The sequence below is a fragment of the Rousettus aegyptiacus genome, unplaced genomic scaffold, assembly GCF_014176215.1.
Source record: "Rousettus aegyptiacus isolate mRouAeg1 unplaced genomic scaffold, mRouAeg1.p scaffold_m13_p_3, whole genome shotgun sequence".
Classification (NCBI taxonomy): Eukaryota; Metazoa; Chordata; class Mammalia; order Chiroptera; family Pteropodidae; genus Rousettus; species Rousettus aegyptiacus.
Genome location: NW_023416306.1, coordinates 163,957,817 through 163,973,916, shown reverse-complemented (window position 1 = coordinate 163,973,916; position 16,100 = coordinate 163,957,817). Strand labels below are relative to the sequence as shown.

At 51.6% G+C, this 16,100-nt stretch overlaps 1 protein-coding gene and 1 long non-coding RNA gene across 2 annotated transcripts in view; one reads left to right on the top strand and one right to left on the bottom strand.

The window, feature by feature from the left end:
• Window positions 1-16,070, top strand: part of NRDE2 (NRDE-2, necessary for RNA interference, domain containing) — a 38,708-nt gene extending 22,638 nt beyond the window's left edge. The window contains exons 7-14 of the mRNA XM_016154316.2: window positions 905-1,038; window positions 2,968-3,088; window positions 5,821-5,996; window positions 7,923-8,309; window positions 9,078-10,006; window positions 10,697-10,835; window positions 14,453-14,524; window positions 15,077-16,070. Of these exons, the coding sequence (XP_016009802.2) occupies window positions 905-1,038; window positions 2,968-3,088; window positions 5,821-5,996; window positions 7,923-8,309; window positions 9,078-10,006; window positions 10,697-10,835; window positions 14,453-14,524; window positions 15,077-15,202 (2,084 nt within the window). The 3' untranslated portion in view covers window positions 15,203-16,070. The remainder of the gene's footprint in view (window positions 1-904; window positions 1,039-2,967; window positions 3,089-5,820; window positions 5,997-7,922; window positions 8,310-9,077; window positions 10,007-10,696; window positions 10,836-14,452; window positions 14,525-15,076) is intronic.
• On the bottom strand, window positions 5,280-7,927 carry LOC118615019. Its single transcript, XR_004956263.1, has 2 exons — window positions 7,345-7,927; window positions 5,280-7,223 (listed from the first exon to the last, which is right to left on the bottom strand). It is a non-coding gene; the product is annotated as an uncharacterized LOC118615019 (long non-coding RNA).
• Window positions 16,071-16,100: the final 30 nt, after the last annotated feature.

Sequence of the window (16,100 nt, the reverse complement as noted above, 5' to 3'; positions counted from 1 at the left end):
CCGGGGGCAGGGCGTCATGCAGGAGCTGGAGAGTGTCTGTGTGGACTTGAGTCCTGGGTTTGCCCTTCGTTGGTTCTGCTGTGACCTTGCATAGGTTCCTTGACCCGTGTGAGCTCCAGTTTCTCCCTCAGCAGCAATGGCACAACAGCCGCTCCCCAGGGTTTGTTGTGCCCATTAACTGAGCTAAGGCATGGTGAGGTCAGCTCTGTGTCGGGTACACAGCACGTGTGTATTTGGTCAGAGCGCTGCTATTACTGTTAACTTCTAAACATGGAAACATACTGCTCTAGAAATAAGCATTCATTCACCACTGTGACATAGGAGCCTTGTGCTCGATATCATTTGTGATGAGCTCAAAAAACCTGATGTTATTCAGTGGATGGAATGTACCACGGTTAAGACGAGCTGGAAATTTCAAACACGGAATCTTGATTTGTTTACAGCCAACTCTGAGCATATGATGAAAATTGCTGGTGAATAATGCCATCTAGTGATTAATTAAGCACAGAAATCTTTGCCTTCTGATAAAAAAAAAAAACAAAAAAAACCAAAAACTACACCACCCTTTTTCTGGAATTTTTCTTGAAATAATGAATGAGCTTTGAGTGATAACTGATATCCAGAACAACCACTTGCCCTGTGTCGATGTGATGTATATCGTTCTTATTGTTAATATTTGTGTTCTGTGATGGTTTCACATAAAAATTAGAGTAAATGTGCTTTGATTACAGTTGCTACGCGTCCTTTTAAATCAGGACGGCTCTGGAAACGCGGCAGGGACGGGTTTCAGGGAGGCGCCCTCGGGGTCGAGTCTAGCTGTCTGGCTGCGTGTTTTTAGAGGCTCCGGCCCTTCCCCTTAACGCCGCTAACCAGGGTTCTCGCCCTTTGCTGTCCGTGCTCGCAGCGCTCTTTCTTCAGCAGTGTCACTTCCTGCGCCAGGCCGGTCACTCCGAGAAGGCCGTCGCCTTGTTCCAGGCCATGGTCGACTTCACCTTCTTCAAGCCGGACAGCGTGAAGGAGCTGCCTACCCGGGGACAGGTGCGAGCTCCGTCCCCGCCCCGGCTCCTCCCTCCGCCTGGGGGTGGGGCTTGCGGACGCTCCGCCCCTCTCGGGGAGGTGGGGCTTGTGGGCGGTGGTCCTAGTGCTTTTAGAATAGCTCACCCTCCTCTGTCTCAGTTCTGCTGAGGATCGTTTCTTGGGAATCTTCTGATGAGCTAAGGAAAATTTCAAAACAAAAGTAGTGAAACATGGAGAAATGAAAGAAGATTCTCCTGCCCTCCCCCCGCCCCCCAATATGAGGACTACTTACGCCCCTTCTTTTTCCTACTTATAGCCCTTATTTACATGCGAGTCATCCCCGCCAGTCAGGGACACGCTGTCACGTCTTCGAGCCGTGCGCCACTCTCCCCTGCCGCTGCGCGTTCAGATCTCGGTCTTGCGTCACCTCCCCAGTTAATCTTTCTGCTACCCGAAGTCTTTGCTGGAGTCCGGAGTGAAATTACACATTGGCACTTTGTCAGTGCAGATCCTGACTGGGCAGGGGGTAATCATTTAGAGGACAAGTGAACAGTGCCAGTGTTTGTAATGCGAAGCAATAAAAAAACTTATTATAGAGCTGTCCATAAAAGAAAGCCTTTTTCCCCCTTTTTCCACTGAAGAAAACTGTTCTTCTGTGAAGAGGATCCGGTGAAAGATGGGTAGGATAGCTGAATTTATGGTGACCTTTCAAAGGTCTTTCTAGAGAGGCTAAGGTCTCCATCTTGTAGAATTTTCATGAATTGCCTATAAAGACTTATCTTTTTCATTTTTATCTTTTTTTTCTAGACAAAATTGGGTTAAAGAATATTGCTTAATGTTGGTATAACTGCTTGTTAGTACGATACGCCAGATAGCAAAGTTATTTTAAGACATGCGTTGCTATCTTAAGGATATGCTGTGCTACGGAAGTGATTCTTAGCCGAGCCTGGGGAGTGTGGGGTGTGTGGTTGGGGGCAAGGATCAGATTCGCCCTCATGTCCACTGCTTTGCTGACACATGACGAGATGTGTCATGGGCTGGGGGTGGGGATGGGGGTGAGGGCACTGCCCAGGACGCTGAAGCATCGAGAGCTACCCCCGATCCACGCTCTTGGGGTTTTAAATACTCACAGCACATGTAATTGCAAAGTATTTATATGACAACTTTGAAATAAAACTTTTTATTTAATGACATTCCATATCTTTATGACTCAGAGACTTGTTACCATAAACAGTAGTATAACATAAAACAGGCCGAGTCTGGTATTACTGTTCTGTGTTTCTGTGGTTTAAATTGGTTATAACCATTTATCACACTAAAAAAACCTCTTTTTCTTGAGTGCACTTTCTTCCATCCCTCTTCTAAGAGCAGAACCTGTAAAGAGGGGTGTCGTCTTCCCAGTCCCCTTCCTGGGTGGCCGGTGTGCACTCGGAGTCCAGGGCCCATGTCAGGACGTTCACCCCCCACCCCACTGCCCCCCGACCTCCCGTGGCTCCACGACACCGTCCACTTCCTGGTGTGTGACGCACTCCCCTGCGATGCCACTGTCCCTGTTAGACTGGCCTGCCTGCCAGGGCCAGAACTGGGAAACCACTCCATTCCTACCCTTCTGATGACCCTGGCCAGTCTCGTTTAAGCCAATCTTAGGAGTGTCCTCCCATCACTTTTTGCGATACCCTGTTTGCCAGAAGCGACTGGCCCAGCCCACCCCGCAGAGTGTGAACACAGGGCCCGGGGAAAGTCACGGAGGGCTATCGTGGAGTCCGCTCCCACACCGCACAATTATATTTTCTGTTTTGGGGTGTGTATCACGTATTTACTTTAGCCACTGACAACAGGCAGGATTTCAAGAATCCCAAGCCCCTCTCAGGCCATTTGGCACTTATTTGGACCAGCGACTCAGTAGTTTTGTACAGGTGAGGCTCACTTCCATATTTTAAACCTCAACAGGTAGAATTCTTTGAGCCCTTTTGGGACAGTGGAGAGCCGCGGGCCGGGGAGAAGGGCGCCCGAGGCTGGAGAGCGTGGATGCACCAGCAGGAGCGGGGCGGCTGGGTGGTCATCAGTCCAGGTAAGGCCCCGCTCGGCACGCGCACGCGGTTTTCCTTTCAGAGCGTGCTTTCGCACCTTCGTAATTGTTGGTTTATATGTGCAAGCCATTTATTAGTAGCTTAAGAACATTGTACAAACATCAAACTGTCAAAAACACGTGAAGTCGACGTCCTGGGAGAACCGACTGATTCTCTGCCTTGGAGCCTTCAGAGAGTCTACCCCGTTCCTTCAGTACATAAGGCTTTCAGCGTTTGAGGGGTTTTTTTATTTGTTTGTTTGTTTCACCAGAGGAAGTATTTTTCATTTTTCTTTTTATAGGCGACACCTGAAGTAATTTTGTTGCTGATCCCTCCACTCCTACCCCATTTTAATGTGTAAGACAGTCTTTTTGTTTTCTTGGAAGTGTCCAGATCCTTTGAAAAGTACTTGCCTTTTAAGGAATACTGTAAAATAATCATTAGCTAGCGTTTATGTAACTGTCTTTCTAAATGGCCCCAATGCACTTTCCCGATTTACACTCTAAAACAGGACTGTCCAATAGAAATACGATTCAAGGCACATACGTAACTTCACATTTTCTAGTAGCCATGTTAAAAACATATCAAACTACTCACATTCCAACATGTAATTGGTATTAAAAAACCAGGTATGTATTTTCCATGTATAGCATGTCTTGGTTCAGACCAGCCACCTTCCAGTACTTGGTAGCCATGGCATTGCACAGCGCAGCTCTTAGTGACCCGGGGATTCCTTCAGCCTCGTTGGAAAAGGCAGGGAAAAGCAGAGGGCGGGCACCCAGGAGACGGCCCCTCGCCCAGGCTCGGCCAGCCCCTTGGCGCAGGTCATCACCCTCCTGGGCCTGGGTTTCTTCATCTGAGGGATGGGAACCTTGATTGGCTATGATCAGCATGACTGCACAGAGCTCCAGGCCAGGTTTCGTGTCTGTCACCACTGAGGCAGGGACGGGTCCTTCGGGTGTTTTGGGCAGGCTCGCTCCAGGCAGTGCCATCAGGTGACAGTTGTGCCTCGGTTGGGCCATCGAAGCCTCAGCTGTTTTGAAGTCCCTTTGAGTGTTTTTCCCATAGAGACTTGTCCTTCAGTCTGCCCAGCGGTTTCACACATGAAGAAGAACCACCCGCAAGGCAGAGCGGAGGTGGGGATTGCCGTTTAGCCACCGAGTCTGCAAGGCCACACGAAGAGCCCCAAACGCCAGTCTTTCTGGTACTAACTCTTCTCTGAGTGACCCACTCAGTATGGCTCTGTTTCTAGGTTGTTTTTTTGTTTGTTTGTTTGTTTTGTTAATGAGCGAGCAAGACTCTTACAATGCGTGGTCTTGTATGTTCTAAAGTTTTACCATGTTCTGCATTTCTGTGAGGACGAGTTCTCATAGCAGTGTCCAGAGACCATTCCTTCTCTGATAAGTAAGTGTCCATATGTCTGGTAGTCACTCATAATCAGAAGTAAAGTTTGTTTTCTCATTATGATAATGCAAGTGTCAAAACCGTGATTTTTTAAATCTCAAGTTAGGAATGTGTGTTGGTACATGTGTACCCTGCAAGCTTTCCATCATGGGCAATCTTCTGCTGAATTTAATGTATTTAACGTATTTAATGTATTTTATCCTCTGAGGAACAGCCGCTGTGGCGTTTTGTGCAGCGGCGGCACCATCTTACGTGCCCGCCACGAATGCACTAGGGCTCCACATCCTTACCAGCACTTGTTTTCTGTGTGACTTTTAAGATGGGCTCTTTTTTCACGTAGCATAATCCCCCTAAGATTCATCCAAATTGTCGCACGTGTCAGTAGTTTGTTCACATTTATGGCTTAGCAGCATCCCCTGGCAAAGACGCGTCACAGCTGTTCTCCTACTAAGCGCATCTGGGTTGTTTCCAGTTCGGGGCTCTTATGAACCTAGCTGTTATGGGCGTTAGTGTTTATGTGAACAAGGGTTTTCATTTTTCTGGGATCGGCACCAAAAGTGTGATTGCTGGGTCTTACGGTAGGTGCATGTTAGTTTTATAGGAGACTGCCAAACTGTTTTCCGGGTGGCCGTATTATTTTATATACTCTGTGCGTTTGTTCATTTTAAAATATTGAACTTTACAGAAGACCCAGACTCTCTCCTTTTCTAGTCTGCACATTCAGAATTAGGGAACAAAGTGAAATCAAGTATAAGATACCTTGAGTCGCCTTTTTTTTTTTTAAAAAAATAAAAAAAGACTATAGGTCATAATCATAAAGCCATTGACTTGAAAATTCTGATGGCTTAAGAAAAGCTAAACGAATGCTGTCACATGTCATTTAGCATTCTAGAAATGTGTGGTTCAGTACGGGAGCCAATGGCCACATGTGGCTATTGTAATTACAATTAATTAAAATGAAATAAATATTCAGGTCCTCTACCAGTAAGTCACAGTGAGTTGCCGGTGGCTGCCACGTTAGCACAGATACAGAACATTTCATCACCACGAAGGTCTGTTGCCCAGCGCTGTTCTGGAATACGCGTCATTCCCGTTCTAGATGGTGTGACGGCGTCAATCACTTGATTTCACCTGCTAATCTGCGGTTCCTCCTGGGGACGTGAATGTGACTGCAGGAGAGTCCCTGCCTGCCTGGCACGTCCCAGGCTGGCCCCAGGTCTCACTCATCTGGCGTTCCAGGTGCTCACCGCAGTCCCTGGCACACAGGTCGACCGGGTCTCGATGGTTCTGTTTGCTGGGTAAGCGAGCTGGACGTTTTGTTCTTGTCTAGATGATGAAGACGATGAGCCAGAAGACGATGACCAGGAAATAAGAGATAAGACGCTGCCCCGGTGGCAGATCTGGCTGGCTGCCGAGCGCTCCCGCGACCGGAGGCACTGGCGGCCGTGGCGCCCTGAAAAGACCAAGAAGCAGACGGAGGACGACTGTGAGGATCCAGAGAGACAGGCAAGTCCCTGCCCCCAAAGAAGGTGGCTGGGCTCCCTGAGCACCTGCCTGGCGTAGGAGGTGCCGGCTGGTCCTCCCTGTCCGGAAGCTTCCCTCTTACCGAAAACCAGGGTAGAATTGGTTGGCTTGCTGGCGCTGTGGGAGCAGAGAGCCAGTTGACCAGGTAGTCGCTGTCCCCGAACAGGAGGGCGGGCTCTCACGGTCACCCTTCTGGAGACTGTCTTCCAGGTGGTTCTGTTACCTTTTCACGTGGGAGCTTGAGGCCTCAGGGTTTGAAAATGCGGAATTACTGTCCTAGATTCTTTAACCGTGTCCATTTTTCCCACCCCACTCTGACGCCCTCAGAAATGTAGCGGCTAGGATTGACTCCAGAGGCACGGGGGACTAGGTGTGGAGGCCATACTGAGACAGTGACCATATAGCTTGTCCTGCTGGGGAAGAGACTGGCATACATAATCTGTCGTGTGCCAGGTACTGAGCTCACAGTAGGTGTCTTACTTACTGTTATTGCGTGACTTGGGACATGCTACTCTGTGTCTAGTGGCCAGAGCTCTGGAAGTCTTACATTAAAATAAAGGAAGAGATTCTATTTTGGCACCTGGAATTGACCCAGTTTCACAAGATACCAACTGTGTTGCTTGGCATGGGGCATGTGACAGGTATAGACTGAGAGGTGTCTCAGTGGTGGCGCTTGTTAGCTTTGGCATGTGACCCTCCCTACAAGTTATATGCCTTGATGGTGGGGAGTTTTGTCTGTTTTCTTCACCGTTGAATCACCTGTGCCTGGACTGTGTGTGTCCCGCGGCAAGTGTTCAGTTCATGTTCCTGGATGTCGAATGAACAGTTGTTTGATGGCAGAGGGATCAGCCCGAGTGAAGCGTCAGTACCCGGAGGGTTTGAGGAGTGGTGTGGCCAGACAGAATTGAGCCACAGAGAGTTGGGAAGAGAGAAGGAGGTGATCTCTGGGCAGGAAGAGGGGAAGCCTCAGCTCACTGGAAGGCTTGGCGAGGGCACCGCCGTGAGGCTGGTCTGTACGTGGGGGCCCTTACCTGGCCGAAGCTGAGGTTCAGGGAAGAGCGGAGTCTTTCTGTGGGGCTCGAGGGCCTTACGGAGTTCACGTCACCCTTCCAGAAGTTAGTTCTCGAGGCTCAGAATTTCAGCTGATTTCTGGAGCAAACTATTACTGTGAGCAGTTTCTTGTCTCTTAACTTTTTCTCTACTCAAAGCCTGATGGAGAAGATTTCAGATTATTTGATAGTTTTGATCAGTTAGTCCCTCTTTGATGAGAGCCACAAAGACCAATCAGATAAGCAGGACCTTGAGAAAAGGGTCGTCTGCAGGGCCTTACATTTTCAAGTCCTGCGTGCAGTCAGCCACAAACGTTTGTGGTCAGCATTGGGCTCTCTTGGTTGCTCTTAACGTGGTTCGTTGCTGCCGTAGCCCCTCGCCCACCTTGCTGCTGTTTATTCGAGCACATTTTTCATTTCCCGAAGCAGTTTTGTACAAGGAAAGCACAAAATAGTAAAGGCCCTTCCATCTTAAAATAAAAATTTTTTACATTTGCAACTTACCAAAGTAACTATAAAAACACTTACGCATACTTTCAAGGCGAATATGAGTCTAGATTTTCTGTGAACCCATTAGAATACTCTGAAAGGCCTGGGCCCGCTGACAGTCGGTCCTCCCCCCGCAGAGGCCCCGGGAGGTTTGAGGATGCCAGCAGCTCTCTGGGAGGCCTCCAGCTTTTTTTTTTTTTTTTTTGCATCTTGCAGAAAACCTAGCTCCTGTCTGTTTAAAATGTAATCCGAATATGTTGAATCATGATATATTCCTATAAAAAGAACTGCGGGAAAAATCGTGAAGGCTTTTTTGTTTGTCGCAGTAAATAAACTCCCAAACAGGTCACTTTACCTTGTCTTATTGTAGGTGTTGTTTGACGATATCGGACAGTCCCTGATCCGACTCTCCAGCGCAGAGCTTCAGTTCGGGCTGATCGCGGCCTTTCTGCAGTTCCTGGGCGTGCCTTCCGGCTTCAGCCCTCCAGCCTCCTGCTTCTATCTGGCCATGGATGAGGACAGCATCTTCAGTGACGGACTTCATGACAAGAAGCCACTGACTTCCCTCAGCCTTTCGTTTTCCGGTGTCAGCTGTGTCGGCCGCATGGACCGGCTGGGCTGCCGGCGCTGGACCAGGGGTCACGACCGAGAGGGCGAGGATTTCATCCGCAACATCTTCCACCTCGTGATGCCGCTGTTTTCCGTTAAGGAGCGGTCTCAGCTCTGCTTCTCCTGGCTACAGTACGAGATTGCAAAGGTATCTCCAGCCTCCTCCACTTTGTGTCCGTGTGTGTAATGGAATCGCAGGTCCTTGGTGTTCCTCAGGCTACTGGGCCACAGCACCTCCTTTGGGGACCCTAAAGGCGTCTGGTGTGTGGCTGCCCCTCCAAGGGGCTACAGTGGAGAGGAAGAACGCAGGAGGGAGGCCAGTACCTTAGTGACCGGAGCTTTGTATTGTGTTGATTCTTGTATTACCAGATGTCTGTGATTATGTGAGCAGTTAGCGTTAAGAACCAGGCTTAAGCTTAAGCAGGGTTAGAGGATTTAGGGGGGCTTATTAAAATAGATAATAAGCTACTTACCCTGCCCTTTGTAGCTGTTTGCTAGAAATTCATCTAGGATTGAGTCTTCTGCCCTCTGCTGGCCACTCTTAGAATTGGGTCTTCACACCCAAAGTTCTGATGCTTTAACTGCAGATTGCATACCCCAGGCTGTATTATTAAAATAGTATTGTCAGATAAAATTTGGTGGCCACCTCTCTCTGGAGAGGAGCACTTGGAGTACATATATATAAGCTTTGTTTATAGAAGTTTGAGATGGGAACCTGGATATGTTCATTTCGGGGCACCTGTCGCCTTAGTAAAATCCTGATTTGTTTCCTGGCTCAGAGATCCTAAGTGTTTACCAAATAGGTGATGAAGGAAGGAAGCGTAGACACCTTGTGTGGCTTTTTCAAGTCGACAGCACAAAGGGATTGCTTTAAAATCACAAGGTACTTGGAGTCATCCTTTTCTTTTTACCTTAGGTCATTTGGTGTGTGCACACTAAAAACAAGAAGAGATTAAAGTCACAAGGAAAGAACTGCAAAAAACTAGCCAAGAATCTCCTTAAGGAGCCAGAAAACCGCAACAATTTTTGCCTCTGGAAGCAGTACGCCCATCTGGAGTGGTTGCTTGGCAACACAGACGACGCCAGGAAGGTTTTCGATACAGCACTCAGCATGGCGGGGAGCAAGGAGCTGAAGGACTGCGAGCTCTGTGAGCTCAGTCTGCTGTACGCGGAACTGGAGGTGGAGCTGTTGCCGGACGTGAGAGGGGCCGCCACAGCCCGAGCCGTTCACATATTAACCAGACTGACCGAGAACGGTCCGTGTGGGGCCTACACCGGGCAGGTCTTGGCCGTTCACATTCTGAAAGCTCGGAAAGCTTACGAACATGCCCTGCAGGACTGTTTGGGGGACAGCCATGTCTCCGATCCAGCTGCCACTGATGCCCTTAACCGCCTGATTAGCTTGGTTAAATGCTTTATGCTCTTCCAGTATTTGACCATTGGGATCGATGCCGCTCTGCGGATATACGAGCAGGTATCTGCAAAACTGAAGGGCTCTGTCTCCCCCGAAGGCCCTGGCCCGGAGGACAGCGCCGGCCCCCGGAGTCCGAGCGGCGTTCTCGAGGCCGTCACCCTGATGCACACGAGCCTGCTCAGGTTCCACATGAAAGTCAGCACTTACCCTCTGGCTCCTCTGCGGTTGGTGCTCTCAGAGGCTCTGAAGCTGTATCCGGGCAACCAGGTGCTATGGAGGTTGTATGTCCAGATTCAGAGCAAATCCCACAGTGCCAGTAAGACCAGAAGATTCTTCGATGCCATCACCAGGTCTGCGAAACCCTTGGAGCCTTGGTTGTTTGCAATCGAAGCTGAGAAAATGAGGAAGAGACTGGTGGAAACTGTTCAGAGGTAATGACAGATCATTTTATTCGTGTGTTGGCATTCTTTATGGACTGCTTGATGTGTTCCCCTACCCTGCCGGGCCTCAGGGAGACGGAAATGAGCATAGGCCAGTGCCTGGCCCACTTCCCATGGGTGTTTTAGGTATTAGGGAATAACACTGAAAGAGGAATGAGAGACTCGCAAGTAGCAGCATCTTGCTTTAGAGGCTTCGTGGCTGTCTTGCTCAGTCATGCGTTTTGGGATCCCGAACGTTGCTTACAGTGCGTGGCTGGTGACTGTCAGGCCTTCGGGTATCTGGGAAGCTGTAGAAAAGCACCATGGGTAAGAGCACAGGCTCTGGAGCTGAACTCTGGATTCAGATCCCAGCTCTTCCACATATCAGCCGTGTGACCTTAGATAAGTCACTTCTCCTCTCCCGTGGGCTCCCGAGAAGCAGGGCGTTGGCGTGTGATTCTAGGCAGACTCGGCGTGGTGTAGAAGCCACAGCACCCTGGACACTGCCTTCCTCTGGCCTTGGAGAAGCCACATCACATCGCACTCCACACCCCCGGCGCCCACAGACCTGAGAGGCAGCCCCGTCTCTGACACGCGGTGACCCAGTTACCGCCGACATTACTTACCACTGATGTTATCCCTTCCTCCTGTGACGTGGGGTGCGAGAACTTGTTTCGGAGTTACACGGCCTTTGTCTTGCAGGGTAGATGGCAGAGAGGTCCATGCCACGATTCCCGAGACTGGCTTGACTCATCGGATCAAAGCCCTGTTTGAAAATGCAATACGGAGTGACAATGGCAGCCAGTGCCCTTTACTGTGGAGGATGTATTTGAATTTTTTGGTAAGAAAATACTTAGTTTTTGTTTTTATGCAGAACCGTTTCTTCTTTCTGAGTGAGAAAGTGCAGGCGACCAGTAGCCACTGCGTGGGCAAGCTGGGCGGTGCGTACCTCACCCTCCTGCCTTCTTGGCTGTGGCGAGCCCTTATGGGACCCAGGGCAGAACAGGGTCTGGTCTCTGAGGACTTGGGAAGGGTTGCACTTTGCAGTTTTACTCAAGCTATTTGGTGGAATGACAGGGAGGAGTAATTACTGGGCGTTTTAGTGCAGCAGAACTTAATGCGGGTTTCTCTGAGTTGACTTTGTTGAGTCAACAACTTGGAAATGGTCTAGGACAGCGGTCCCCAACCTTTTTGGCATCGAGGACCCTTGCTTCTGTGAGAATCTAATGTCTGACGATCTGAGGCGGAGCTGAGGCAGTGATGCTAGTCCTGGGGAGCGGCTACAAACACGGACGAAAGCTTCACTTGCTTGCCCACCGCTCGCCTCCTGCCATGTGGCCTGGTTCCTAACAGGCCCCGGACTGGTTTGGGGAAGGTTGGTATCGGACAAAGGTTGATTAGATTGATTAGAGTAGGGACCTCGGCTAGCAGCTCCGGAAGCGTCTGTCTGGGTGGTCTCCTAGAGCGTTGGTAACCATGGTAAGAAAATCCGATGGGGCCAGAATGCGAGCTGTGGGCTGCAGTGCCCGGGAGGGCAGAAGGGAGCTGAGGGTGGGGCTCCGTGGGGAGGGGGAGTTCTGTGTGCTCGTGCGCTGTGCCTTCCAGCGTGCACGCGCACACCCAGCGCACATGCAGGCGTGTTCGCTTGCTCACTTTTTTTCTCCTGCAAAAATGAAGGAGTTAAAACTTACTGTCGACCATAGAGAATATGGGGAAAAAGAGGAATTGGACAAACAAGTTAAAATTTTCTACTAAGGTTGAAACTTAGTTTAAAGCTCATTTTTGAGGGGGAACTTTCAAATGTGCTGTTCTGCATACACGCGAATACTTTTAGCCAAACTGTTTTTGGTGTTTTGGCTAAAATTATAGTTATTTTCAAGATTCTTAGAGTTATTTAGTTTGGTCATCTGCCTGCGTGATAAAGGAAGAAATTTAAGTAAATAAACCAGTTGATTCCGTGGGCCTGATGAAAGGAACCCAAATACGGATAAAGGGAACGGTGACATGTCTAAGTTGGAATCCTTAGATTTTGTTTTACTGTCCAGTGTCATTTCTCGTTCCACTATGTTGACAGCTGGGGGAAGTTACAGTACATCGAAAGGGCACCGTTGGCAGGCGCTGGAGGGCGGGGAGGGTCCTCTTCTGCCCACCTTCCTGGCGGCCGTGACTCAGCGAACCTCCCGCTCTGGTGCCAGCCCCTGCCAGCCCCTGCCAGCCTCCTCGCAGGAGCATGCAGTGAGACACATTGTAGAAATGTCTTCGATTTGGGGAGCGTTAGATATCAGTTCTGTCAAATTACTTTTTCAAAGAATTGTTAACAGTCACTCAGGTTTGTTTATACCCAGTTAAGGAAAGAGAATCAAACATTGCAAAAGCCTGAAGACCTTCAGCCTTCTCTCTCAGAGACGGGGGTGGTTGCTCCCCCGTGCGGAGGCGGCACACGTCAGATAAGAAGGTACAAAATGGCACAGCAAGGGATTACGAAGCACCACCCAGCTCCCCCGAATGGGCAGGGCCAGCACTGGTTCTGTCATGGCTGGTGGGTGGCAGCCATGGGGCCCTCCCGGCCCCATACCCGCCCATGTCGGGAGAGGATTACTCACCCAGCTCCGGTCTGGGCAGCCGGCCCACAGCACCAGGGCCTCCCATAGCCGCGTGTGCCCGTTCACGAGGGTCTTGTTTGCTGAGTCCTCCCATGGCCTGTGTGAGGCTTCGAGCCCGGGCTTAGTCCCGCTGGCGGAATCGGAGGCTCCCTGGAGACTGACATGCCGGCTCTGCCCCTGCCTCGGCTCTGTCCTCCTCCTGAGATGGCCGGTCTGCGTGCGGAGACACACCTGAACCTGGTCGCGACCCCACGGGAGCTGCCCACTGCGTAGATTGCAGCCCTGACTTAGGATTTTACAGGGAGTTGGGGTTTGAGATGAGGAAAGTCGCCGGGTGAGGAGGGCGGACGCGGAGAGCCAGGGTCGCACCCACGGACTCCTCTTCAGACCACCTGAGGCTCTGCTCCAGTGAGAGGGAAAGGGCGAACCCAAGGCCGTATCTTAGAATATGACATCCTAAACGAAAAAGGCAGTGGCCGCCACCAAGCTTGCACTGGCGTGGAGCCCCTCTGCACCGCACACGACAGAGGTGTCGGGCGGCCGGTCGACAGCCACACTTACTTGAGGCTCGGCCACCTCACATACCGGGTCTGCTGGGTCCTGGGCTATCTGTGTCTCACTGATACAACAGTAATGCAGTCCTTTTTCTTCTTTCAGAAAGAAGGGGGAAAAGTTAAGTTTAATCCGTATTTTAGGAGAGGACATGGAAGAGCAGCTCACACTGCCTCCCGGGGTATAAACCCAGGGGTGTAGCCTCAGACCTGCAGAGGCCCATGCCAGGGAGGGAAGATGGGAATCCCCGGGTCATGCTGCTGGCCGTGTGTGACAGGTGCTTGGAGGTGGGGAAGGCCTGAGCCTTGCCTGAAGCCAGGTTGTCACAGCTGCTGGTTACAGCCCGAAGTCAGTCTTGGCGACTGTGGGAGTTAACTTGAAATGATGGGAAAGGCAGGCTGACCTTGGTAGATCCAGCTCCTGAGCCGTAGGCTGGGGTCTCTAGATGCCATTGCCAGGATTTCTGGGAGGTCAGTCAGTAGTCTCGACTGGTCCCATGCTGGGTGCTGAGCACAGGCCACCTGGCAGAGACCAGGCGTCCACCAGAAGGTTGTCCTGTGGGCACGGGGAGTCTGCAGGAGGTGGGTGGGTGGAAAGTCCAGAAACACTTCAGCTATGCAAGCTTGGCTTGTGCCCACTAACAGCTTCCAGCCTGGGGGGGCTGCCCGGGTGGGCTGTGGGGGGCTGCCCGGGTGGGCCGTGAGGGCCTGGAGGAGCTGCCAAGTGATGGGTCCCTCCCTGGGACTTGGGCGAGGCCCCAGCGGGCACCGGCTGCCACAGCGGGCGTGGAAGGAGCCCAAGTGAGTAGAGACGTAAGAGTTTTATACCTAGAGAGGAGAAAACCTGCTGAATTACACTCTCAGACTTAAATTCCTGACTGAAACTTCGCTTCAGTGTTACAGATTTAGGATTCCTGATTCTCTCATATCTCTTAAGGTTTCAGAAAATGGCAAGTGTTAAAGCAAGTACTCTGTTTCCGTAAAGTCACCAGCCGTGTTGCACACACATGGCCTCGTTCCAGGCATTGTTACGAAAGGCGCGAGGCCCACAAGGAAGGAGTAAAGACAAGTGAGGAGTGTGAAAGGCCGACGCTCTGGGCCCCTCGGTGGAGGGAAATGACCCCACACGGAGGCGGCCCGGGGTTAACAGACACCCAGTGGCCGCCGTGGTGGGCCAGGCTGTCCCCACAGGCAGGCCGCCTGCAGCCGACGAGCCTCCGTGGGGGTCAGTGCAGGGGGGCTTTCTGTGGCCTTAGCCTCCCTATTTCAGCTAATCACCTTTGTATTTGTTCCCCTCACCTCAGGTTTCCTTAGGAAATAAAGAAAGAAGCAAAGGTGTGTTCTACAAAGCACTTCAGAATTGTCCTTGGGCAAAGGTAAGTTCTGAAGACCATGGTGTCTTCAGACTTCCCAGGACCATGCTGCTGTAAGCGTCAGTCCAGCCAGTGTGTGCCTGGCCCTGGCCTGTACCACCAGAGACAGGGCACGTCCCAGACCTTTTCTTACTGAAACTGTCCCCTGTGGAGCCTGAGGCTGTGGGCATTTGTTTCCTTTCCCTGCACTGGAGCTGGTGTTTCCTGAGTGTTGCTGCGGGCAGCTGGCTTCCCAGCATTCGCCTTAAGTTCGGCCCAGATGCCAAAAGTGTTGGCACCTATGTCCCAAGTCCGCCTCGCAGCGCCCAGGTCGGAGGATCAGAAATCAAAGTCATAGTGACTGCAAAGTCTGCCAGCGACTCTGGTCCCACTTCGGAAAGAGACCTCGCTTTGAGTTTGCTCTCACTCTGCTTTGGGTTCAGCGTCCTCCCTGCGGTGTGCCCAGGTGCTGCCGAGTTAGGACAGGGAAGGGGAGGGATGACGTAGAGGGGGCGCAGGAGGGCTGGCTCGCTAGGACAGGAAGTGGCTGACCAGGGCGGTGGCTCTGCCCCCCAGGTGCTGTACATGGACGCCGTAGAGTACTTCCCCGGCGAGATGCAGGAGATCCTGGACCTGATGACCGAGAAGGAGCTCCGAGTGCGCCTGCCGGTGGAGGAGCTGGAGCTTCTGCTCGAGGACTAGACAGGAGGGGAAGGGGCCGCCCCTCCGGGGCCGTGTCGCCTGCCCTGGGAGCCAGGACGAGCAAGAGGAGACCGGTGACCCATCGCGCGAGTGTTAGGACTCCTTTTTTAAGTTTCTAGGTAATTTGTGTCTGGGTTATCAGTCTCTCACCCTTGCACATTTGTGCAAATGACACAAAAGCTGTTGTTTTACATATTATATATGTGAACCTGCGTATACGTGCAGAGAAGAGACTCAGGCCGGGTGATAACTAAGCCTGTGGCTGGTGTGTGCGAGCTGCTCTGCTCTTCCTGGCCAGCGCCGGCCCTGCGGTGACGTCCCCCGCTCAGCGGCATCCTCAGTAGTCCTGCCACGTCTAGCGTTGAAGAATTTCTTGGCACCTCATCTGGGAAAGCTAGTGTTGAGGAATAGAGTTTGGGCTAGAAACTGGTGGACACTGGGTGGGAAAAGGAGGGAAGGCAGCGTAGCGAGAGCACTTTCTAGGGCGGCGTCTCGGAGCACCCGAGGGAGCCGGCCGGCCAGGCAGACGCCTGCTGCCCCACTCGCTGACTTTAGGACCAGCGTGTTCAGAAAGGAAGGGCAGAAGCCCTGACATGCTTTTGGATGCTCTCGAGGCCGCGGCATCCCGGACCTGGGTTTCTAGGAACCCTCTGTCCCTTAGCAGCACCAGTTCTCCCCTCCTGCCCCCGGAGTGAGAGAACCCGCAGGCCTTTCGGGAGGAAAGGATTTACTGTGATGCCACAGCCACGTGAACTCGGCTTTGTTGCTTTAACAGCAACTGTTCGCTGGCTGTGTGGCTGTGATCCTGTCTTCCCCATCAGCAGCTGCCGAGCAGTTCTACCACCAGCACTGGGGGAGGGGAGGAGAGGGGGCGCGCGTGATACCGGGCAATAGGGAG